This window comes from Eleutherodactylus coqui, chromosome 2 (genome assembly GCF_035609145.1).
Source record: "Eleutherodactylus coqui strain aEleCoq1 chromosome 2, aEleCoq1.hap1, whole genome shotgun sequence".
Taxonomy (NCBI): Eukaryota; Metazoa; Chordata; class Amphibia; order Anura; family Eleutherodactylidae; genus Eleutherodactylus; species Eleutherodactylus coqui.
In genome coordinates, this window is record NC_089838.1 from 287,484,366 (window position 1) to 287,505,001 (window position 20,636).

The 20,636-nt window shown below is 44.1% G+C and overlaps 1 protein-coding gene across 1 annotated transcript in view; it reads left to right on the forward strand.

Annotated features, from left to right (window-relative positions):
* LOC136610181 (uncharacterized) overlaps positions 1 to 20,636 on the forward strand; it is a 62,660-nt gene that overhangs the window by 38,289 nt on the left and 3,735 nt on the right. Inside the window, exons 3-8 of the mRNA XM_066589424.1 lie at positions 6,166 to 6,310; positions 10,823 to 10,960; positions 12,275 to 13,928; positions 15,226 to 15,398; positions 16,795 to 16,865; positions 19,711 to 19,806. Of these exons, the coding sequence (XP_066445521.1) occupies positions 6,166 to 6,310; positions 10,823 to 10,960; positions 12,275 to 13,928; positions 15,226 to 15,398; positions 16,795 to 16,865; positions 19,711 to 19,806 (2,277 nt within the window). The remainder of the gene's footprint in view (positions 1 to 6,165; positions 6,311 to 10,822; positions 10,961 to 12,274; positions 13,929 to 15,225; positions 15,399 to 16,794; positions 16,866 to 19,710; positions 19,807 to 20,636) is intronic.

Here is a 20,636-nt window from a genome sequence, read left to right on the forward strand (position 1 = left end):
TTTGTGTAATTCATGTAATATAGTAGTGCGCTGAGCCACTGATGATTTGTGTAATTCATGTAATATAGCAGTGCGCTGAGCCACTGATAATTTGTGTAATTCATGTAATATAGCAGGGCTCTGAGCCACTGATGATTTGTGTAATTCATGTAATATAGCAGTGCGCTGAGCCACTGATGATTGGTGTAATTCATGTAATATAGCAGTGCGCTGAGCCACTGATGATTTGTGTAATTCATGTAATATAGCAGTGCGCTGAGCCACTGATGATTGGTGTAATTCATGTAATATAGCACATGCGCTAAGCCACTGATTTGTGTAATTCATGTAATATAGCACATGCGCTGAGCCACTGATGATTAGTGTAATTCATGTAATATAGCCATGTACTGAGCCACTGATGATTTGTGTAATTCATGTAATATAGCAGTGCGCTGAGCCACTGATGATTGGTGTAATTCATGTAATATAGCAGTGCGCTGAGCCACTGATGATTTGTGTAATTCATGTAATATAGCACATGCGCTAAGCCACTGATTTGTGTAATTCATGTAATATAGCACATGCGCTGAGCCACTGATGATTGGTGTAATTCATGTAATATAGCACGTGCACTGAGCCACTGATGATTTGTGTAATTCATGTAATATAGCACATGCCCTGAGCCACTGATGATTGGTGTAATTCATGTAATATAGCAGTGCGCTGAGCCACTGATGATTGGTGTAATTCATGTAATATAGCACATGCGCTGAGCCACTGATTTGTGTAATTCATGTAATATAGCACATGCGCTAAGCCACTGATTTGTGTAATTCATGTAATATAGCACATGCGCTGAGCCACTGATGATTGGTGTAATTCATGTAATATAGCACGTGCACTGAGCCACTGATGATTTGTGTAATTCATGTAATATAGCACATGCCCTGAGCCACTGATGATTGGTGTAATTCATGTAATATAGCAGTGCACTGAGCCACTGATGATTGGTGTAATTCATGTAATATAGCAGTGCCCTGAGCCACTGATTTGTGTAATTCATGTAATATAGCAGTGGCCTGAGCCACTGATGATTAGTGTAATTCATGTAATATAGCACATGCGCTGAGCCACTGATGATTGGTGTAATTCATGTAATATAGCACATGCGCTGAGCCACTGATGATTGGTGTAATTCATGTAATATAGCACATGCGCTGAGCCACTGATGATTTGTGTAATTCATGTAATATAGCACGTGCGCTGAGCCACTGGTGATTTGTGTAATTCATGTAATATAGCAGTGCACTGAGCCACTGATGATTGGTGTAATTCATGTAATATAGCAGTGCGCTGAGCCACTGATGATTGGTGTAATTCATGTAATATAGCAGTGCGCTGAGCCACTGATGGTTTGTGTAATTCATGTAATATAGCACATGCGCTGTGCCACTGATGATTGGTGTAATTCATGTAATATAGCAGTGCGCTGAGCCACTGATGATTTGTGTAATTCATGTAATATAGCACATGCCCTGAGCCACTGATGATTGGTGTAATTCATGTAATATAGCAGTGCGCTGAGCCACTGATGATTTGTGTAATTCATGTAATATAGCAGTGCACTGAGCCACTGATTAGTGTAATTCATGCAATATAGCAGTGCACTGAGCCACTGATGATTTGTGTAATTCATGTAATATAGCCATGTACTGAGCCACTGATGATTGGTGTAATTCATGTAATATAGCACATGCCCTGAGCCACTGATGATTGGTGTAATTCATGTAATATAGCACATGCCCTGAGCCACTGATGATTGGTGTAATTCATGTAATATAGCAGTGCGCTGAGCCACTGATGATTTGTGTAATTCATGTAATATAGCAGTGCGCTGAGCCACTGATGATTGGTGTAATTCATGTAATATAGCAGTGCGCTGAGCCACTGATGATTTGTGTAATTCATGTAATATAGCACATGCGCTAAGCCACTGATTTGTGTAATTCATGTAATATAGCACATGCGCTGAGCCACTGATGATTGGTGTAATTCATGTAATATAGCACGTGCACTGAGCCACTGATGATTTGTGTAATTCATGTAATATAGCACATGCCCTGAGCCACTGATGATTGGTGTAATTCATGTAATATAGCAGTGCGCTGAGCGACTGATGATTTGTGTAATTCATGTAATATAGCACATGCGCTGAGCCACTGATGATTTGTGTAATTCATGTAATATAGCACATGCCCTGAGCCACTGATGATTGGTGTAATTCATGTAATATAGCAGTGCGCTGAGCCACTGGTGATTTGTGTAATTCATGTAATATAGCACATGCGCTGAGCCACTGATGATTAGTGTAATTCATGTAATATAGCACATGCGCTGAGCCACTGATGATTGGTGTAATTCATGTAATATAGCAGTGCCCTGAGCCACTGATTTGTGTAATTCATGTAATATAACAGTGCCCTGAGCCACTGATTTGTGTAATTCATGTAATATAGCACATGCGCTGAGCCACTGATGGTTTGTGTAATTCATGTAATATAGCAGTGCCCTGAGCCACTGATGGTTTGTGTAATTCATGTAATATAGCAGTGCACTGAGCCACTGATGATTGGTGTAATTCATGTAATATAGCAGTGCGCTGAGCCACTGATGATTGGTGTAATTCATGTAATATAGCAGTGCGCTGAGCCACTGATGATTTGTGTAATTCATGTAATATAGCGCATGCACTGAGCCACTGATGATTTGTGTAATTCATGTAATATAGCAGTGCACTGAGCCACTGATGATTTGTGTAATTCATGTAATATAGCGCGTGCGCTGAGCCACTGATGATTTGTGTAATTCATGTAATATAGCGCGTGCGCTGAGCCACTGATGATTTGTGTAATTCATGTAATATAGTAGTGCGCTGAGCCACTGATGATTGGTGTAATTCATGTAATATAGCAGTGCGCTGAGCCACTGATGATTTGTGTAATTCATGTAATATAGTAGTGCACTGAGCCGCTGATGATTGGTGTAATTCATGTAATATAGCAGTGAGCTGAGCCACTGATGATTGGTGTAATTCATGTAATATAGCAGTGCACTGAGCCACTGATGATTGGTGTAATTCATGTAATATAGCAGTGCACTGAGCCACTGATGATTGGTGTAGTTCATGTAATATAGCAGTGCACTGAGCCACTGATGATTGGTGTAATTCATGTAATATAGCAGTGCACTGAGCCACTGATGATTTGTGTAATTCATGTAATATAGCAGTGCGCTGAGCCGCTGATGATTGGTGTAATTCATGTAATATAGCAGTGCACTGAGCCACTGATGATTTGTGTAATTCATGTAATATAGCAGTGTGCTGAGCCACTGATGATTGGTGTAATTCATGTAATATAGCAGTGCACTGAGCCACTGATGATTGGTGTAATTCATGTAATATAGCAGTGCACTGAGCCACTGATGATTTGTGTAATTCATGTAATATAGCAGTGCACTGAGCCACTGATGATTGGTGTAATTCATGTAATATAGCAGTGCACTGAGCCACTGATGATTGGTGTAATTCATGTAATATAGCAGTGCACTGAGCCACTGATGATTTGTGTAATTCATGTAATATAGCAGTGTGCTGAGCCACTGATGATTTGTGTAATTCATGTAATATAGCAGTGCACTGAGCCACTGATGATTTGTATAATTCATGTAATATAGCAGTGTGCTGAGCCACTGATGATTTGTGTAATTCATGTAATATAGCAGTGCACTGAGCCACTGATGATTTGTGTAATTCATGTAATATAGCAGTGTGCTGAGCCACTGATGATTTGTGTAATTCATGTAATATAGCGCATGCACTGAGCCACTGATGATTTGTGTAATTCATGTAATATAGCAGTGCACTGAGCCACTGATGATTTGTGTAATTCATGTAATATAGCAGTGTGCTGAGCCACTGATGATTTGTGTAATTCATGTAATATAGCAGTGCACTGAGCCACTGATGATTTGTGTAATTCATGTAATATAGCAGTGTGCTGAGCCACTGATGATTTGTGTAATTCATGTAATATAGCAGTGTGCTGAGCCACTGATGATTTGTGTAATTCATGTAATATAGCAGTGCGCTGAGCCACTGATGATTGGTGTAATTCATGTAATATAGCGCGTGCGCTGAGCCACTGATGATTGGTGTAATTCATGTAATATAGCGCGTGCGCTGAGCCACTGATGATTTGTGTAATTCATGTAATATAGCGCGTGCGCTGAGCCACTGATGATTGGTGTAATTCATGTAATATAGCAGTGCACTGAGCCGCTGATGATTTGTGTAATTCATGTAATATAGCAGTGCGCTGAGCCACTGATGATTTGTGTAATTCTGCGTGATATTTGGAAAACCTTTTGAATCAATTTATCTTTGGTTGATGTCATCTTACCAAAGTTTGTTGGCTATGTGATACATTGTGTAGATCTGTTGATTGCCATTTTCCTATTCCCAATATCCGGCAATTGTCTTGCGAAACGTTCGGCGGATGCATCATTTTCTGGTTGAACACTCATCCCGTTGCTCGTAATGCCTTTTTCTTTCGTGCTTGAGATGGAAATCCATTGGTCGATCTTAGTCTGGGGGACATAACTGTCGACGATGCTCGCACGCGCGCCACCTATCGTAGGATAGTTGTACTATGCCTATAATCTTCCCAGGAGTGTACTCAGCAACTTCCCAAAGTTTCATGGCGATCGGATGAATGGTGTAGTAATGCATAAAGGACAGACAGACAGACATTTTTATATATATATATATATATATATATATATATATATATATATATGACATCAGGAAGTGAGAGAATTATATTCCGTACGTAAAACTTGGATGCTAGTTCTTTTGCGCTTAGAATTGAGTAATCGAGTTGGGACCCATTAGCTTTTCCTATTTATGACATAATCAATGCCTGTGCCAAATTTCATGTTTCTACGACATCGGGAAGTGAGAGGATTAGTGACAATGATGGAAATCGAACGATCTACTTGGGGAGGGGGCGCGTAACTGTCGACGACGCTCGCACGCGCGCCATTTATCATAGGGTAGATGTACTATGCCAGTAATCTTCCCAGGAGTGCACTCGACAACTTCCCAATGTTTCACGGCGATCGGATGAATGGTGTAGTAGCGCATAAAGGACAGACAGACAGACATTTTTATATATATATAGATGAGTGTGTGTATGTATGTATGTATGTATGTGTGTATATGTGTATATATGTGTATATATGTGTATATATATATATATATATATATGCATATGCGCAGTATTGGTAAATAAGCCCCAATGCGCGTATTTGCAAGCAATTTTGCAGAATGGGCATGTCATATTTGTGCTTACATCATGTATTTTACCGTCCTTTTTGCGGGCGCCATAAATCGCACACCGATGCTCCCACGTTGCCATGGCCACTTTAATGAGTTCAGGATGGGTTTTTTTCTTCCTGCACTAATATGCAGGATACTGGAGCGCTGCGCATTTAGTTGTGCGACTGAATTGCATGTGTAAACAAATCCATTGGAGTGAATGGATTCAATTTTTCCACATATTGCGCAAATGTTTTTTGTGCTCCGATGCGCACACCAATACGTCCGTGTAAATCCGGGCCAGTGCTTTGTTCACACAGCGGAATCATCGTGGAATTGTCTGCGGTTAATTCCACCTCTAAAAACAGCATCATAATCCATGGTTTGCGCTCACGTTTTGGCGCACGTCTGCCCACGGACTTTGCCCACGAAATCTGCGTTTAGAAAATTGCGTTTCCATGTCAGAATTCCACATGCGAGGGGAAAAAGCCACGAAAAAGTGATGTGTATGTAGACTAAATCTGTATTGTTGAATAGAGGGGTCGTTCAGTTGTAAACTGTTAATGGCAGATCCTTAGGATAGGTCCTCAGTAATAGACAGGGGGTGGTCTGTCATCCAGCACCCCCTCTCATCAGCTCTTTGCTGGGTTATTGTACTTGTGCATTGAGCTGATTTTTGCAGGGAGCAAACAGCTCCGATCTCACTGTAGTGGCCAGGTTTGGTATTGCAGCTTAAGTTCCCAACCTTTTCAGTGGATTTAATGGAAAGCAATTGATTCTACTCTTACCTTTCTGTGTTTCTTCAGGTTTGTGTACGCTTGGGATCTTGACCTCCATCGAGCTGGATCCACCGGGCATTGACGATGTGCAGCTTTCTGGAGAGGAGCATGAATTTTACACTTTGGTATCTGCAGAACTAGACGACTTCTTACAACAGGGGGACCAGAAGGCGTGAGTACATTGTATAGACACGCCGTATACAAAAGATAAGAACCCCATCGTTCAGCCCCAATGGGAGAAATATCATAAGGGAATGAAGATGGCCATTGTAACCGTTGTTGGGATAACTGCAGTGTAAGCAGTTCCCTTATATGAGGGCGTTATAATTCAGAATGAATGTGATAAATGTGCAGTACAATATTCTCAGCAGATTGATGTCCCTTACCACAACCTGCAGGCTGTCATCGCACCTCCATGGTTTAGACGAGCCTATTCTTGTTTGGTCAAGCGAGTGACCAGCCGCGATTTGTTTACCGTGCGAGGTTTCACGCAGTCAAATCGCGTCAGTCTGCATAGGATTGCATTATCTAATTCAAGCCTATGGCAGCGGGCACGGGCGGAAATTCTGCGTGAAATCCTGCCGCGGAACTTTCGCCCGTGTGCATTGACCCTTGTTATGACGGCCTGTACAACTGTTCACAGAATAGTGGTTGCCATAAAGGGGATCTGCACAGCTATGAGGGGGAATGGATTGCTTTGCGGGTTTATTATCAGAATGGTCTTTACATATATTGCAGTAAATAAGTGACTTCTGAATACGCCCTTAGAGTATTGCTCACGGGGTCGGATTGGCCTGCCTGAGGTTCCTATACCAGGTGTGTTCTCCTACAGTAAAAAGACAGCCCTATTCGGAGGTTGCTTTATTGCCAATAATTAATTAGCCACTAAGGATCTCTTCCTTATAGGATAATCTCAAATGATCTATTACATGTTGTTGATGTGCCTTGTGTGAGTAGTGATAATGCAAATAAGGGAGATGGAACAACACCTCTGCAGCGCCACCTACTGGAAGGCAGCCTTCCTGCAAGTCAACGTTGGACTCTTTATACAAGCCTTGTAACAATGACTGGGAATGTTACAAGGTTTGTATAAACAGTCTAACATTGACTTGCAAGAATGCTGCCATCCAATAGGTGGCGCTGCAGGGGTATTGTTCAATCTCCCTTATTTACCCAGAGGAGCATGAATGGCCTTACAAGTCTCCTCACTCACCTTCTAGGTGATCTCCCTAAGGAGAAACAGGAGTGTTCCTGACCCAGTAGTGATAATAAAATATCTTACAATGCAATAAGTGGATATGCACACGTTCTCTCTGTAGATGAAGGGTCGACCGTCAGTACATTCTCACCGGGTCGGCCAGAGGAACCTCAGTCCGGCACTGATTGCTCATAGTATACACAGAATGGCTACTTTATTAGTCTCCCATGTAGTACCATGTTGACTGCCATATATACCCCAAAATGGTAACCATATAAACTACATCTCATCACGCTAAAGACCAAGCCTTCACAAAGCTCTGAGCATGGAAACATCATGTTATGGGACTTTGAATGCAATGATGTAAAAAAAGGAAAAGGTTTTTATTGTGCAAAAGTGACAAAAAATTTTTTTGGGTATAATCGTACTGGCCCGTGTGAAAAATGTATTGTGTCATTTATGCTGCAAGACTAATGCTCTGAAAAAATGGAAGAATTGGCATGTTTGTTTGGTTTTTTTTCTCTCTCCCTGCCCTCCAAAAAAAAAAGTGTTTTACATACATTATATGCACCCAAAAATAATACCAATACAAACTACAGTCTGCCACGTAAAACACAAGACCTCATATGACCGAGTTGGTGGAAAAATTAAAGTTATGGCTTTTAAAGTGAAGATGAAAATCCCCCAACATCGATGCGTCCTTTGGGACTAAATGGGCCGTGTCCTTAAGGGGTTAATGAAGAAGGTGAAAACAGAGTTCCATCACTGTCCTTTGGAGCCCTGATGCAGGTCTGTTGCCCACAGTGTCCCGGATCTGGTCTTTTATAAGTTTAGGACATTCAGCTTCTGCTACTGTAACATATAATTTTGTAGGAACGGTGTTTGATCTCCCCCTAGTGAGAACATGTGTGTATTACAAGCTATAAACTGCAGAAGCCATGCTCTGTGTATCCTGCTTCATACTGTCAGAACACTCCTGTAAACATGGTTGTTTCTTGGATAGGAGCTGCTGGATGCAACTTGTTCTACGCAGCAATTCTGCTTCTGGTCTTCGGTGCACCAAGTCCTGACCGGGGGGATCACTTCTATGAGGCTACAGAGCCCATGCTTCCTTCGAAACCTACACTGTACGGCCTTGTGGACATTTAATCCTCACACATAGAACAACCTCCTCTTGTCTTGGGAAGGCTTTCCTCAAAATTTTGGAGTGTTTGTGGGAATTTGCGGCCATGTTCAGCCCTCCCCCCACCCCCCATCCTTGTTTATCCAGAGGAAGGCAAAAAAAACAAAAAACCCAATGAGGCAAAAGCCAATTTGGGGGAAAAATACCTTCCCGACTCCATAATGGCAGTCAGAATAAACCCTGGATCAATATTTGAGATCAACAACCCTGCTGGCTATTTAATGTCTACATCCTGTAATATATAGCGCTCTAAAAAGACATCTAGTCCCCTCTTAGACTCCTCTATGGATTTTGCCATCACCACCTCCTCAGGCAGAGAGTTCCACAGTCTCACTGCTCTTACAGTAAAGAACCCCCTCCTGTTTTGGTGATGAAACCTTCTTTCCTCTAGACGTAGCGGATTCCCTCTCGTTACTGTCGCAGTCCTGGGTATAAACAGATCATGGGAGAGATCCTTGTATTGTCCCCTCATGTATTTATACATAGTTATTTGGTCGCCCCTTAGCCGTCTTTTTTTCAGGGTGAATAATCCCAATTTTGATGCCTCTCTGGGTATTCCAGTCCCGTCATTCCATGTATTAATTTAGCTGCCCTTCTTTGAACCCCCGTCAAGCACTGCAACATCTTTCCTGAGCACCGGTGTCCAGAACTGTGCGCAGTATTCCATGTGAGGCCTGACATCCGTTTCTCCTGCCCATGTGCATAACCTTACATTTATCAACATTGAACTTTATTTGCCATTTTTCTGCCCAAGCCCCCAGCTTATCTAGGTCCATTTGTAGCCTTACGTTGTCTTCCATTGTATTAATTATCTTGTATTATCTGCAAATATTGATATTTTACTGTGCAGTCCCTCTATCAGGTCATTGATAAATATATTGAACAGAATGGGGCCTAATACTGAGCCCTGTGGCACCCCACTAGCAATGGTGGCCCAATCAGAGTACGAACCATTTATTACCACCCTCTGCTTTCTATTTCTGAGCCAGTTCCTTACCCAAATGCACACGTTTTCACCCAATCTGAGTTGTTTCATTTTATATATCAGCCTATTATGCGCGGTGTCAAATGCTTTCAAGAAATCCAGATATACGAGGTCAATAGACTCTCCCAGGTCCAGCCTAACACTTACTTCATTGTAGAGGCTGATCAAATTGGTCCCCCCCCCCCCCCCCCCCCCCCATGAACCCATGCTAATGAGGAGTTGTACAGTTGTTTTCCTTGAGGTACTCCAGGAATGCATCTTTCAGGAACCCCTCGAATATTTTTCTAATTTTTGGAGCAAGACTTACCGGCCTGTAGTTACCAGGCCCCCTTCTTGGCCCCTTTTTGTATATTGGAGCCACATTGGCAATGCACCAATCCAGTGGTACAACCCGGGTCGTAATAGAGTCCCTAAATATAAGAAGTGTCTGTCACACCACTTCATTCCTTAGAACCCTTGGCCTCTTCCTGCGTTAGGCGGGTGATATTTATTTCTTGCATCATGTGACATTTCATTTTCTCTTGTGAATATACTATTTAATAGATTTGCCCCCCCCCCCCAATCATCTTCTATGATTTCTCCTGCATTATTTATTAAAGTGCCAGTGCTCTCAGTGCAGATTTTCTTACCATTTATGTAATTGAAAAATGGTATAATTTGGTAGAGAGCAGACATAAAGGGGGTCTGGAGACGGGCTGAACTAGATGGACATTTGTCTTTTTTTAGCCTAGCATACTATGTTACTATAATAATGACTTGTGACGAAGGTGGCCTATGACCGTGCCATGTGCAGGGTCTGTGACTGCTTCATTATAACCCATACTAGTACCAATATTATATTGTGGGCTACTAATCAAAGAGATCCCTGGACATACATTGCTCCATACTATTTTCTCTCTGCTATAACTAACTCGTCCGCTATCTAATTTTTAAGATTCAAGTTGACCTTTGCGAGAGGCATTTAGTGCTGATCATAGACTTGAACAATTGGTAGAAACCGCCAACAAGATTGGCAGCGATGGGTTTTCCCTAATGGCAGGGGAATCAGACATTGTATTTCACTTCTTAAAACTACATTTTTGAAGGGCAAGCAAATGGCTGAGTCACTTGGCAAAACCACCTTGGTAACAATATAATCGTGTATGGCTGCGTCGCTATTCTTCATTAATGGGGACTTCAGTGGGGTCTCTGAGGTTGTGTAGACCGGGTTGGACGAGGTGATCAGCTTATCTTCCCTCCATTATTTTGCGCTCCCATTCCACGTTATAAGCCGTAATGAAGATGGTGACATGTCTTTCCTTTGTGTGTTCCTGTGCAGAGTCCTGTTGTTCCCTCCGGTCTCTAGCCGCTTCCGCTATCTGATCCACCGGCTCACAGAATCTTATGATGCACTAAGTAGCTTCTCAGTCGGCGAGGGATGGCAGCGCCGTACTGTAATTTGTCATGCAGGTATCAGGTAAGAAAGGTCAATCATGTTCAACAGTAGGGTTGTCTTTAAAGTGTCTTTTTACATTTTTTTTCATAAATCAATGGTACAAGCAAATATTTAAAAAATATATATTTTTTAAATGTAACTTATTACAGAAGATGTTAGCGCATCTGAATTGTTGGATATATAGGTGCCAAATTGGGTGGGGTTGGTACAGGCTCGGAGAATCAACACACATAACACATGATCTGTTCACAAGAAGATTCCACCTAAGTTTTTATTGTTAAGCAGTTTATATATTTTGCAGAAAAACACCCTACAGTGGGCCAATCACAAGAAAAGCAAGTTTTGTGATAACGTGCAACCAATTGTAACCTGTATTAGCATATAACCAAATAACATTTAACCCTTCCATGTGCTGTGTGTTCCCAGCAAATATTTCAGCTCAAGGCTCCCATGTTATCTGGCATCTGTTTATGGCTATATCTTTTGAGATGACGATAGTGTTATGGCTAAGGAATGTTAACAGGCCTGCACATAATTGTTCTATTTGTGGGAGAGGTTTATGTAGAATTATTTTGTTTGCTTCTCCAGCCACCTGCACACAGGCAGAATCGGGAGCGGGCATCCGCCTGTGAATTCTGCAGCAAATCCAGCCCAAAGCATGCTGTGGCAAATTGCAATTTAATCTCCATAAGCAGAAATTGATTGCAAGATTTTATATATTTTTTTTTTCTCCCCACTCGTGGAGAAGAAATCGCAGCTTGCTGCGATACTTTGTGGACTCCGCACGGATGACTTCCTTTAAAGTCAATGGAAGCCCTCCGATCGGCGGCCCGCCCACACTGACATCTGCAGATGGGCAGCGGAATCCGTGTCACTGCCTAGCAATGGCGCAGCATCAAGTGGACTGCACATGTGCCAGCTGGCACATACGCATAACGGATTCAAGAAAGCTGCGGAGAGAGGTACGCTGGTGGCACCAGGTCGCATTCCACTGCGGGATCTCGCATGCGGAATCCGCCCCGCCCAAGTGCAGGCAGCCAATCGCTGACTTCAAGAATGTTGTTGCCATGACCTGAAGGTAGCAGCTGTACAAAGTGATTGGCAGTAGATGTCACTTGAACAGTGGACACTGCAGGGAGCTTCAGGACTGGAGCGATGGATACCAGGGTTACTGCGCTAGATTGGGAGGCCATTTAACATTAACAGATGGTTTTTTTGGGGGGGTTTTTTTTTGTTTTGTTTTTTTATATTCTGAAACCTATTTAATTACTTTTAGCCTAGCTAAACTGGCATGTTACCTTGTAAATGATCCCTATTTACACTCTGTTACTGCAGGCTACTTGATAAGAATGAAGAGTCCAAAACCAGTTCCCATGATCAAAATCGTGGGCGTTTTTGGAGCACGCCCTCGCACAACAAAAAATGGGAGGCGGGCAAAGGAAGACAAAACTGGAGGCAGCGCAAGGACAGGAGACCAGACCGAGAATTTCATGCAGCTAAAGGAAAGCACTGGGCAAGAAATGGAGAGGGACATCAGAGGAGTCATGCAAAGGACAGAAATATGCCAGAGGAACGGCAGGGGGCAATAGGAGATGAGTATTATGGGGAGAATGGTGGGGCAGTTCAGAGGCGAAATAAAGGATTTGAGGCAGAAAGGAGATCATGTGAGAAAGTAACGCTAAATGCACAAGAAGAGGCTCAATACGAGGCACAGAGCTGCGATATGCAAAAGACCTCAAACATGGAGCACAGTGGTGGTGATAGAGTAGAGAACTTAGCTGCATGCCAGAAACTACTTGAAAATAGAGGCCAGGAAATGAAATCCAGTCAGCTAGCAATAGTGAAAGCTGAAGATGGACCAAATGACTTGGATATGAAACAAGATAGTATGGATAAGGAACAGGCTGGATTAAACACTAAGAAGGTGGTAGACAAATCAGTAGATGACCAAGTGGCATCTGAGAAAAGAGCAGCTGACCATGGTAGACCGGGAGAGAAGGTGGAGGAGGAAGTCGAGGCAAGTACAATGACCAAAGCTATGCAAGGGCTCAAAGTAGTGGATCAGGATACATACATCAGAGCAGAGACTCATGAGGAAAGCTGGAGCAAGACATTGGCTCTTGAGGAGATAAAGATGCCTCCTGAGACTCAAGAGAAAGTAGGGATGCCAGCTGCTAAGCCTTGGGAGGGGACGCAAATTTCAGTAGATGGTCAAAAGCAGTCAGTGATGACAACCATTGATCAAGGTGTTACAAAAGTGAGAGCAGAGGCTCATGAAGAAAAGAGGATGAAGAAAATGTCTCATGGTGAGGTGGGGATTGCAGCTGAGGCTCAGGAGAAAGTAGAGATGGCCGTGCAATCTGGGGAGGAGGCACAAATGCCAGAGGGTGAAGAACAGCTTGAGATGACAGTGGGTCAGAAAGACACAGAAGTGAGAGCAAAGGCTTGGGAAGAGAAAGGGATGGAGGTTGTGGTTCGTAAGGAGGTAGGGATACCGTCTGAGTCTCAGGAAAAAGTAGGGATGCCAGAGGAGCCTAAGGAGGAGGCACAAATACCACTAGAGGGTGAAGTGCTGGCAGAAATGTCGGAGGATCGGGAGGTTGGAGAAGTGAGAGCAAAGGCTCATGAAGAGAAGGTAGCTCATAAGGAGGTAGGGATGCCAGCTGAGTCTAGGGAGGAGGCTCAAATACCAGTAGAGGGTGAAAAGCGGGCAGAGATGTCAGTGAAGGCTCAAGAGGAGATAGAGATGGAGATTCAGGACCAGGCTGATATTAGAATAGAGGCTCAAGAGAAGATGGTGAGTAGAGGAATGACCCTGGACGAGGCAGAGATTGAACGTCCATCACCCAGGAGTAGTGTGGAATCCGAAAAAGACCAAGTTGTAGAAGAGGAGTCAACAGCAAAGACCCTCGTTCAAAAAACCAAGCTGGAACAGACAGCGGAGAGTGATGAAGAGCAGCAGAAGATAATGGAGCGACTCATGGCAGAGGTGAATACTAAACACACTACTTATTAGTTGATTATGGGGAACATAGAGTCACATTAAGTTGTGTGAAACAAGTTTCAACCCTCAAATAAATGAAAGTTGATTTGGAGAGCATTATACAACAAGTCGACACTTACCGGTGATCGACCAGTGATGACCATTCAGCCTCTCCTTCCCAGACCTGGAAGATCACCTGGTGTAATTAATTTCCTAAATAGATAGCTATGAAACCAAAGTACAGCTCTGACTATGTAATATCCTTACGTTTTTAGGTGTGGCTACAAAAGTGTTGAGGTGAATGAGGCAGCCCCTTCATTCGTGGGGTCATGGTGGTCCATGTGGTCGGCTCCCCACTGATCATATATGTCATCACTTAATAAGCTAGTAAAAGCTTTTTTAATGTAAAAGTGTAAAAGCATGTAAAATAATTAGCTGCACAATCCTGTGACAGTCTTGGTAAGGGATCTTTCACATGAGTGTGTATCGACCGCCGTTTGCATGGCCGGACGATATACAATACGATCTGATGCATTGGATACCAATGCACCAGATCACATGGCCATAATCCCGCTGTGAAATATAGCGCCAGGTGCTTTTATGCCAGGCCACAAAGATAGTCCTGGAACTATCTTTCTGGCCGGAATACGTCGGCCGCTGTATGGGCTCCTATGGGAGCCAATGAGCAGCCAGAGAAGGGAGGTGGGAGGGAGTTTAGCAGCGTGACTGCTAAACTCCCTCCCTCTTCTCTCCTACTCTCTCCTCCCCTTCGGCTGTATGCAATAAAAGGGGGCGGAGCTAAGCTCTGCCCCACCTCCTCCCATTGCTGGCTGCAGACAGGGGGCGGGTGCTTGGCTCCACCACCATCCCGCCCACTCCCATTGTAAACAGCCAGAGGGAAGGGGGGAGACAACGGCATTGCGGCCTCGGTGTATATGCGGCTGGGGCTGTGCCATCTGAACAGGCACACAAACGTTAGAGTTGTGTGCTCATTCACGTGTTTTTATGGTGCCAGTGGGCGCACGTAAAAACGCCTACAGCCGTGTGAAGGAGGCCTTAGGCTGTACTGCATATGCGCGCCGGCACGGGATGTGGGACATCAGGCAGCGGATCCAGAGGTAAGTATGGGGTCTCTGGGGGGGGGGCGCCGTGATGGACTCCGCTGCGGAATTCCCCTTGCAGAGCCAGTCACGGCTGTGGGCACTAGGCCCGTAGATGGTGCCCACCCGTGGTAATATGGAGTCGTTGAGGAGGGTATTGCCTGTGTAACGTCTGACTGCTACTGTTTTCTCGCTTACATTAGATCAGTTCTCACGTCTGCGTGAAGGATGTCCACATTCAGCCACTTCAGAGGGATTTTTCTGAGTTTTCAGAAGTTCAGGTGGACCGTGGAAGGTTTGGACACGTTATTGAAGTGTATGGGTTCTCCACCCAGCTCACAGCTGAGGATCTTATGGAGCCCTTTAAGGAATACAGGTAACGTTGCTGATCAGATATATTTCTTAAGTTATTTATCAATAACGAGTAAAAGTACCTTTAACCCCTTAACGCTGTGTGATATAAGCTTATGTTCTGTGCACGGCACCGACTCAGAAGCTCTCCTGCACCATAGTAGTATGTTGTGGGCACTACGTAGTTTTGGCATGCCATCGTACTATTGCAGCGCAGTAATGGCTCAGGAGCTGTGTGTATATATTATATAGCTTGCATCCTGTTCTAATGGCCAGAACCGGTTATTACTCTGATTCTGGCCATTTGAGCCCTTAGATGTGAGTTAATGCCTACCACAGCAGTTGGGCCCCTGGCTGTCTTACCACCTATTGATGGCCTTCAGGCCTGTTGTGCATGGATGCTTATTAGGCCCTGCCTAATTTACAGAAATGGTGATCAGAGGATCGATCACGTGTTGAAATCTGCACCCCAGGTGGCCGACTACTCCATCTCATTCCTGTTACAAAGAGGCAATGCGTTAAAGGGAACCTGTCAGGTCCACTAAGCTTCCCAGGGTATAGTGCCAAGTGCTGATTTCAGCAATTCGTCACTTAGGCCAATCGCTTTAGTGGTGTTGTCTTACTCTTGAAGCTTTACAGGACCGGTGATGAGTCCAGTGGAGCTCATGTGTATTCGTACATGCACGCCGCCTTCTCCCTCCAAATATGGATTGGCAGATCCTTCTGCATGCAAGGTAATGCCCGTTTTACACAAGCAGATTCTCATTTGCACAAGCGAGTGACCTCACCACTAATTTGTTTGCAGTCGCTCGTTCAGAATGTGTAGCCGGCAGATCATCGTTGAGAATCGCTCACTTCTTGGTCAGTGCTATACATTCTATGTGTAACACTGCGCGGGGAGCGTTTAAACGTAGCGAGACGTGAGTGAGCCGCCGATTTTATTTTTATGTTGGCTGAAACTGGGTGACAAATGAGAAGTGCTCGACGGCTTTACGTTTAGATGTAATGATTATCGCGCATTTTCGTTTGAGCGACATTTGTTACGTATAAATGGGCCTTAACATGCAGGGACCTGTCAATCAGCACTTGGAAGGAGGAGGGCAGGGGGAGTTTGCATATATAATGACATACAAGCTTGATTGGATTCCTCTATAGTTTGTCCCTGCAAGGTAAGATTTGGGAAACTGCTAAAGCCATCGTTATAAGTGACTGTCGCTATACCCTGCTGCCTGCAGCCTGGAGACCGGACGGCTTCCCTTTTTTGCCTAGTATCTTCATACAATGTAATGTGTTTTGCAGCCGTGTAATAGTCAGACCATTTCTAGGAATTGTCTTGCACAATGTTTTCCTAGCATCAGTCCATGCCATTTGCTATGAAGGTATTTGGAATGAAACCAGCATTCTGACTTTTTGCATTCCAGAGACCGAGGCTTCCGTCTGCAATGGGTTGATCAGACTCATGCCCTGGGAATATTCTCCAGCCCCGAGGATGGTGAGCAGAGGTTTTAATGTGACTACTGAGGAATGCACCGTGCCTAGGGAGCCCTGAGCAACACGACCTGCCACTTTTATGGGTGTTATGACTTGTTCCCAAGACGTGCCTGCAATGTCCTGCAGACAAACATGTGAAAGCCATATATGACTTAAAATGTGCCCTGCAAAATGGGCAGAGTTTAAGCCACCAGATAGTCATTTGTGCCCATCACGTCATCAAGGGGTCTGACTGGCTCATTTAAATTACTAAAGCAGCCCCCTTCTTACGGTCAAAGCAGGGGCAGAGGAATATGTCACCATCTTGGCACAACACAATGTAGTGACAGGCATGCTGATTATGGTGATATGTCTGCTGTATGTATCTGTGCAGTACTTTGGGAGAAGCTTGCATTTTATTAGTTGCAGCCAGACACGATACATTAAGTAGTCCTCCATATTAATTAGCTGCAGCTAGCCGAATCCACCCTGCCCTCCAGGCAGTGATTGACAGCTGTCTGCCTACTATTCTACTATTGTGGATAGAGAGATGGCTGTTAATCAGTGGATGGAGAATGCGGTGGGTGGGGCTAGCTGTAGCTCATGAATAACCAGGACGACTTTCTGTAGCCACCATGTGGTTGTTACTAATAAAATGCAAGTTTCTTCCAAACTACTGCACAGATATGTTGTAATCATCAAGTCTGTCACTACCTTCTGGCGCTATCGGTGGGCTGCAAAAAGATGGTGATAGATTCCCTTTAAGATCAGCATAACAGCCAGCCCACTTGAGGACGTGACCGCTCAGAGAGACCCAACCATGTGATCTAGTGCCGAAACTGGGCCACAGGTGGAAATTCTGATGTTGCGGGTCTGTGTCAGTATTAAGGCTTCCTGGACAACCCCTTTAGATTTGTAGAATTGCTATAAATGTTGCAGTCCAACAACTGGGGCCCCAGTGATCCTGAGATGCTTTTTCCCAAAATATTCGCCCCAGTATAGTAGGTGGAGAATAAAGTGGCTGAATGAGAATGCACAAGCAGTTTTGGTTAGGATTTGGGTTCCCCCTGTCTTCGAATTTGTGGGAATACCCGAAAGTCAGTGACTTTAATATGTATGAACAGATGGCCCCACAGTTAAGTGTATTTTTTTTTTTTTGTGGTTTTTCTTCTGTAATATTAGACTTAATGAACCGTTTCTATTCCTGCACTTAAATTTAATTAATAGGTTGGATAAAATCTGGCTACCAGTGGGTGCGCCCTCATGCTTGGTGTAAACACCAGGTGTATGGTATAAGGGCCATACACCTGGGTATCCTAAACGACGTCCTCATATGTGGGCGGCCACATTGCACTGGGTAAGATTCAGCTGTTGAGGCTAATCTTCAGCTTTACTGGAGCCAATTTTGTAAGATGTCACCGGGACCGACGCCATTAATCTACAACATCTCACTAATTCCCTAACTAGCTAGTGTCCGCTCCTGCAACTGTTGGGTGACCAGCACGTGGCACACCACTCAGGTCAGTAGCATCTAAGTGGTTTTAGAGAGGGGCTTCCTTTGTAAGCCCACTGGTGCCCCACAATGTGTTCAGAGTGCTGATGGGTTGACATGGCGGCGGGGATGCCGTACAATAGTACAAAGGAAAATCGCAACTCATCCTGCAAGGAATGAAGCTCCGTTAAAAAAAAAAAAGATAAGGTTTTGTATAATATTTGTATCCTAATATGGTGTCACTAAGGGGTGGTTGCACTAACCATGCTGTTGATCCAGGTTTAGTTACCCCCTTCAACTGCTGACAGTAAAGTTATGTTGCTGCTTGGGCAATGTGCCGCAGTTAGGTACATTTATGTCAGGGACTCCACTGGCAATCACTTTTCTCCAAAGTTAGTAAAACTCCCGAAACGTTCTGTTACTAACGGACTGTTTGGGTGCTATGATTGATTGTGGCTTGATCGGTTCAGGTCCTGATGATGTCATCACTGACAGCCAATCGCAGTATTGGCCTGGAAAGTTTGTTCACAGAGCTGACTTGACGGGAAAGTTGGTAGTATACAGATTGTCTCTCCCCTTCTATCTCATCCGCTCTCATGTCTGTATGAGATCAGAGGAGAGCGAATGAGAAAATACTGTAATGTGTAAAAACACATATTAAGCCCTTCTATTACAATCACCTATACTATTTATTTAGTATAGGTGATTATATAGTATTGGGTTAATTTGTAACAGTTTATCTAGAATTAAATTTATAATATATTTATGCAGCAAATAACATAAGTAGTTTTTTTTTTTCTGTGGGGACTTGACAGGTTTTCCCGAAAATAAGACTTAGAGGCACAGGATCTTATTTTAGGGGGATGTTTTATACTTGCCTAGCAGGCGCCATCCGGGTCCCTCCCGCTGGTCCCTGGAGCTCCAGCACTGTTGCTTCTGCCTCAGCAGCTGACAGAACATTGCTTTCTGGTAAGTGAGTTTGTAAACCCCGCCTCCAGCAAGCGATGGCTCTGAGTCGCGGTGCTCGAGAACCAATCACAGCTATTGCATTGAATGGCTGTGATTGCTTCCAGTGCTGCATTGATTGGCTCAGCTGCGGTGCTCAAGAACCAATCGGAGCCATCGCTTCCTGGCGGCAGGGGTTACAAACCCCCCCCCCCCCTCCCCCCCCCCAAAAAATAAAATAAATAATAATATAAATCGGGGTAGGGCTATTTTCAGGGTAGGTCCTACTTTCGGGAAAAGACAGTAGTAATGTGTGTGTTTTATTTTTTTTCATGCACGGTTTCCGGAGCCTTTAAACGGCTAATCTCGGACATATATTTGCTGATGTACGTCTGCTGTCCATATATGTAACATTTGCTCTTTGATGCAGCTTATGCCGCTTCCAGCCAGATGCACCCAGCTATGAAGTTCCGCCCTTTGTCTCAAGGCAGTCGCCAATCTAAGATCCGGGCATATGAAAAAGCAGGTGAGGAAACGACCACCATCTGTTATTTCCACATATATATAATTAGGAACAACGCTCAGATGTGGTAATATCCAATATATTTAACAGAAAAAGAAGGGAGAAACTCACCTGGTGCTCACGGTCTGCCCCAACTATTGGGGGTCAACCGCTGCACCTTGTGAAAGCACGTCCCTCCCAGATGGAGGGCATGGGGGAGCTGCTGGACTCCTCATCGGATGCCAGAAGTCCCAGGACAATAACTGAGTAACAAATAAGAAAGGGGGTCCTGCGCTTCTACTAGTGTACAAATCACCTGCTTTCTCGGAAGGCCTCCTCCACAGGGAGACACCCTCCCACATCCCACCCCATCCCAAAATATAGGCTTTCTTATCTCCATGCTGGTATCTCACACTGGCAATCACAGGGAGTCCAGGCAGTTTTCCAGAAGTAAATTAATTACACTATTGGAATTAACAGACTGACAACATATAAAAAAGCATAAAGGGTTCAAACAGAGGTCAGGTACAAGTAGCCCGAAACTCGTCGCACCTGCCCTCTCTAGTTGAAGTCAGTGGCTTCTCATAGCCACTGCTGGTTGGGAACGGTGGTGTAACTATAGTGGGTGTATAGGGTAGTGTCATCCAGTTCCTGGTGCCTCGGAGGTCCACATTCTCCTCTGGCACATTAGTGGTGACCATTACTATACATGACATATGAAGGTTGGTGACCCTGGTCTAGATTCAGAATTGGGGCCTTAAGAGCTTCAGATTTTGTCACTGGTTGGTGTTAAATCACATGGGTTACCAAAATCTGTGATCCTTTTGTACTGGACATTACTGGCAGGCCCATGA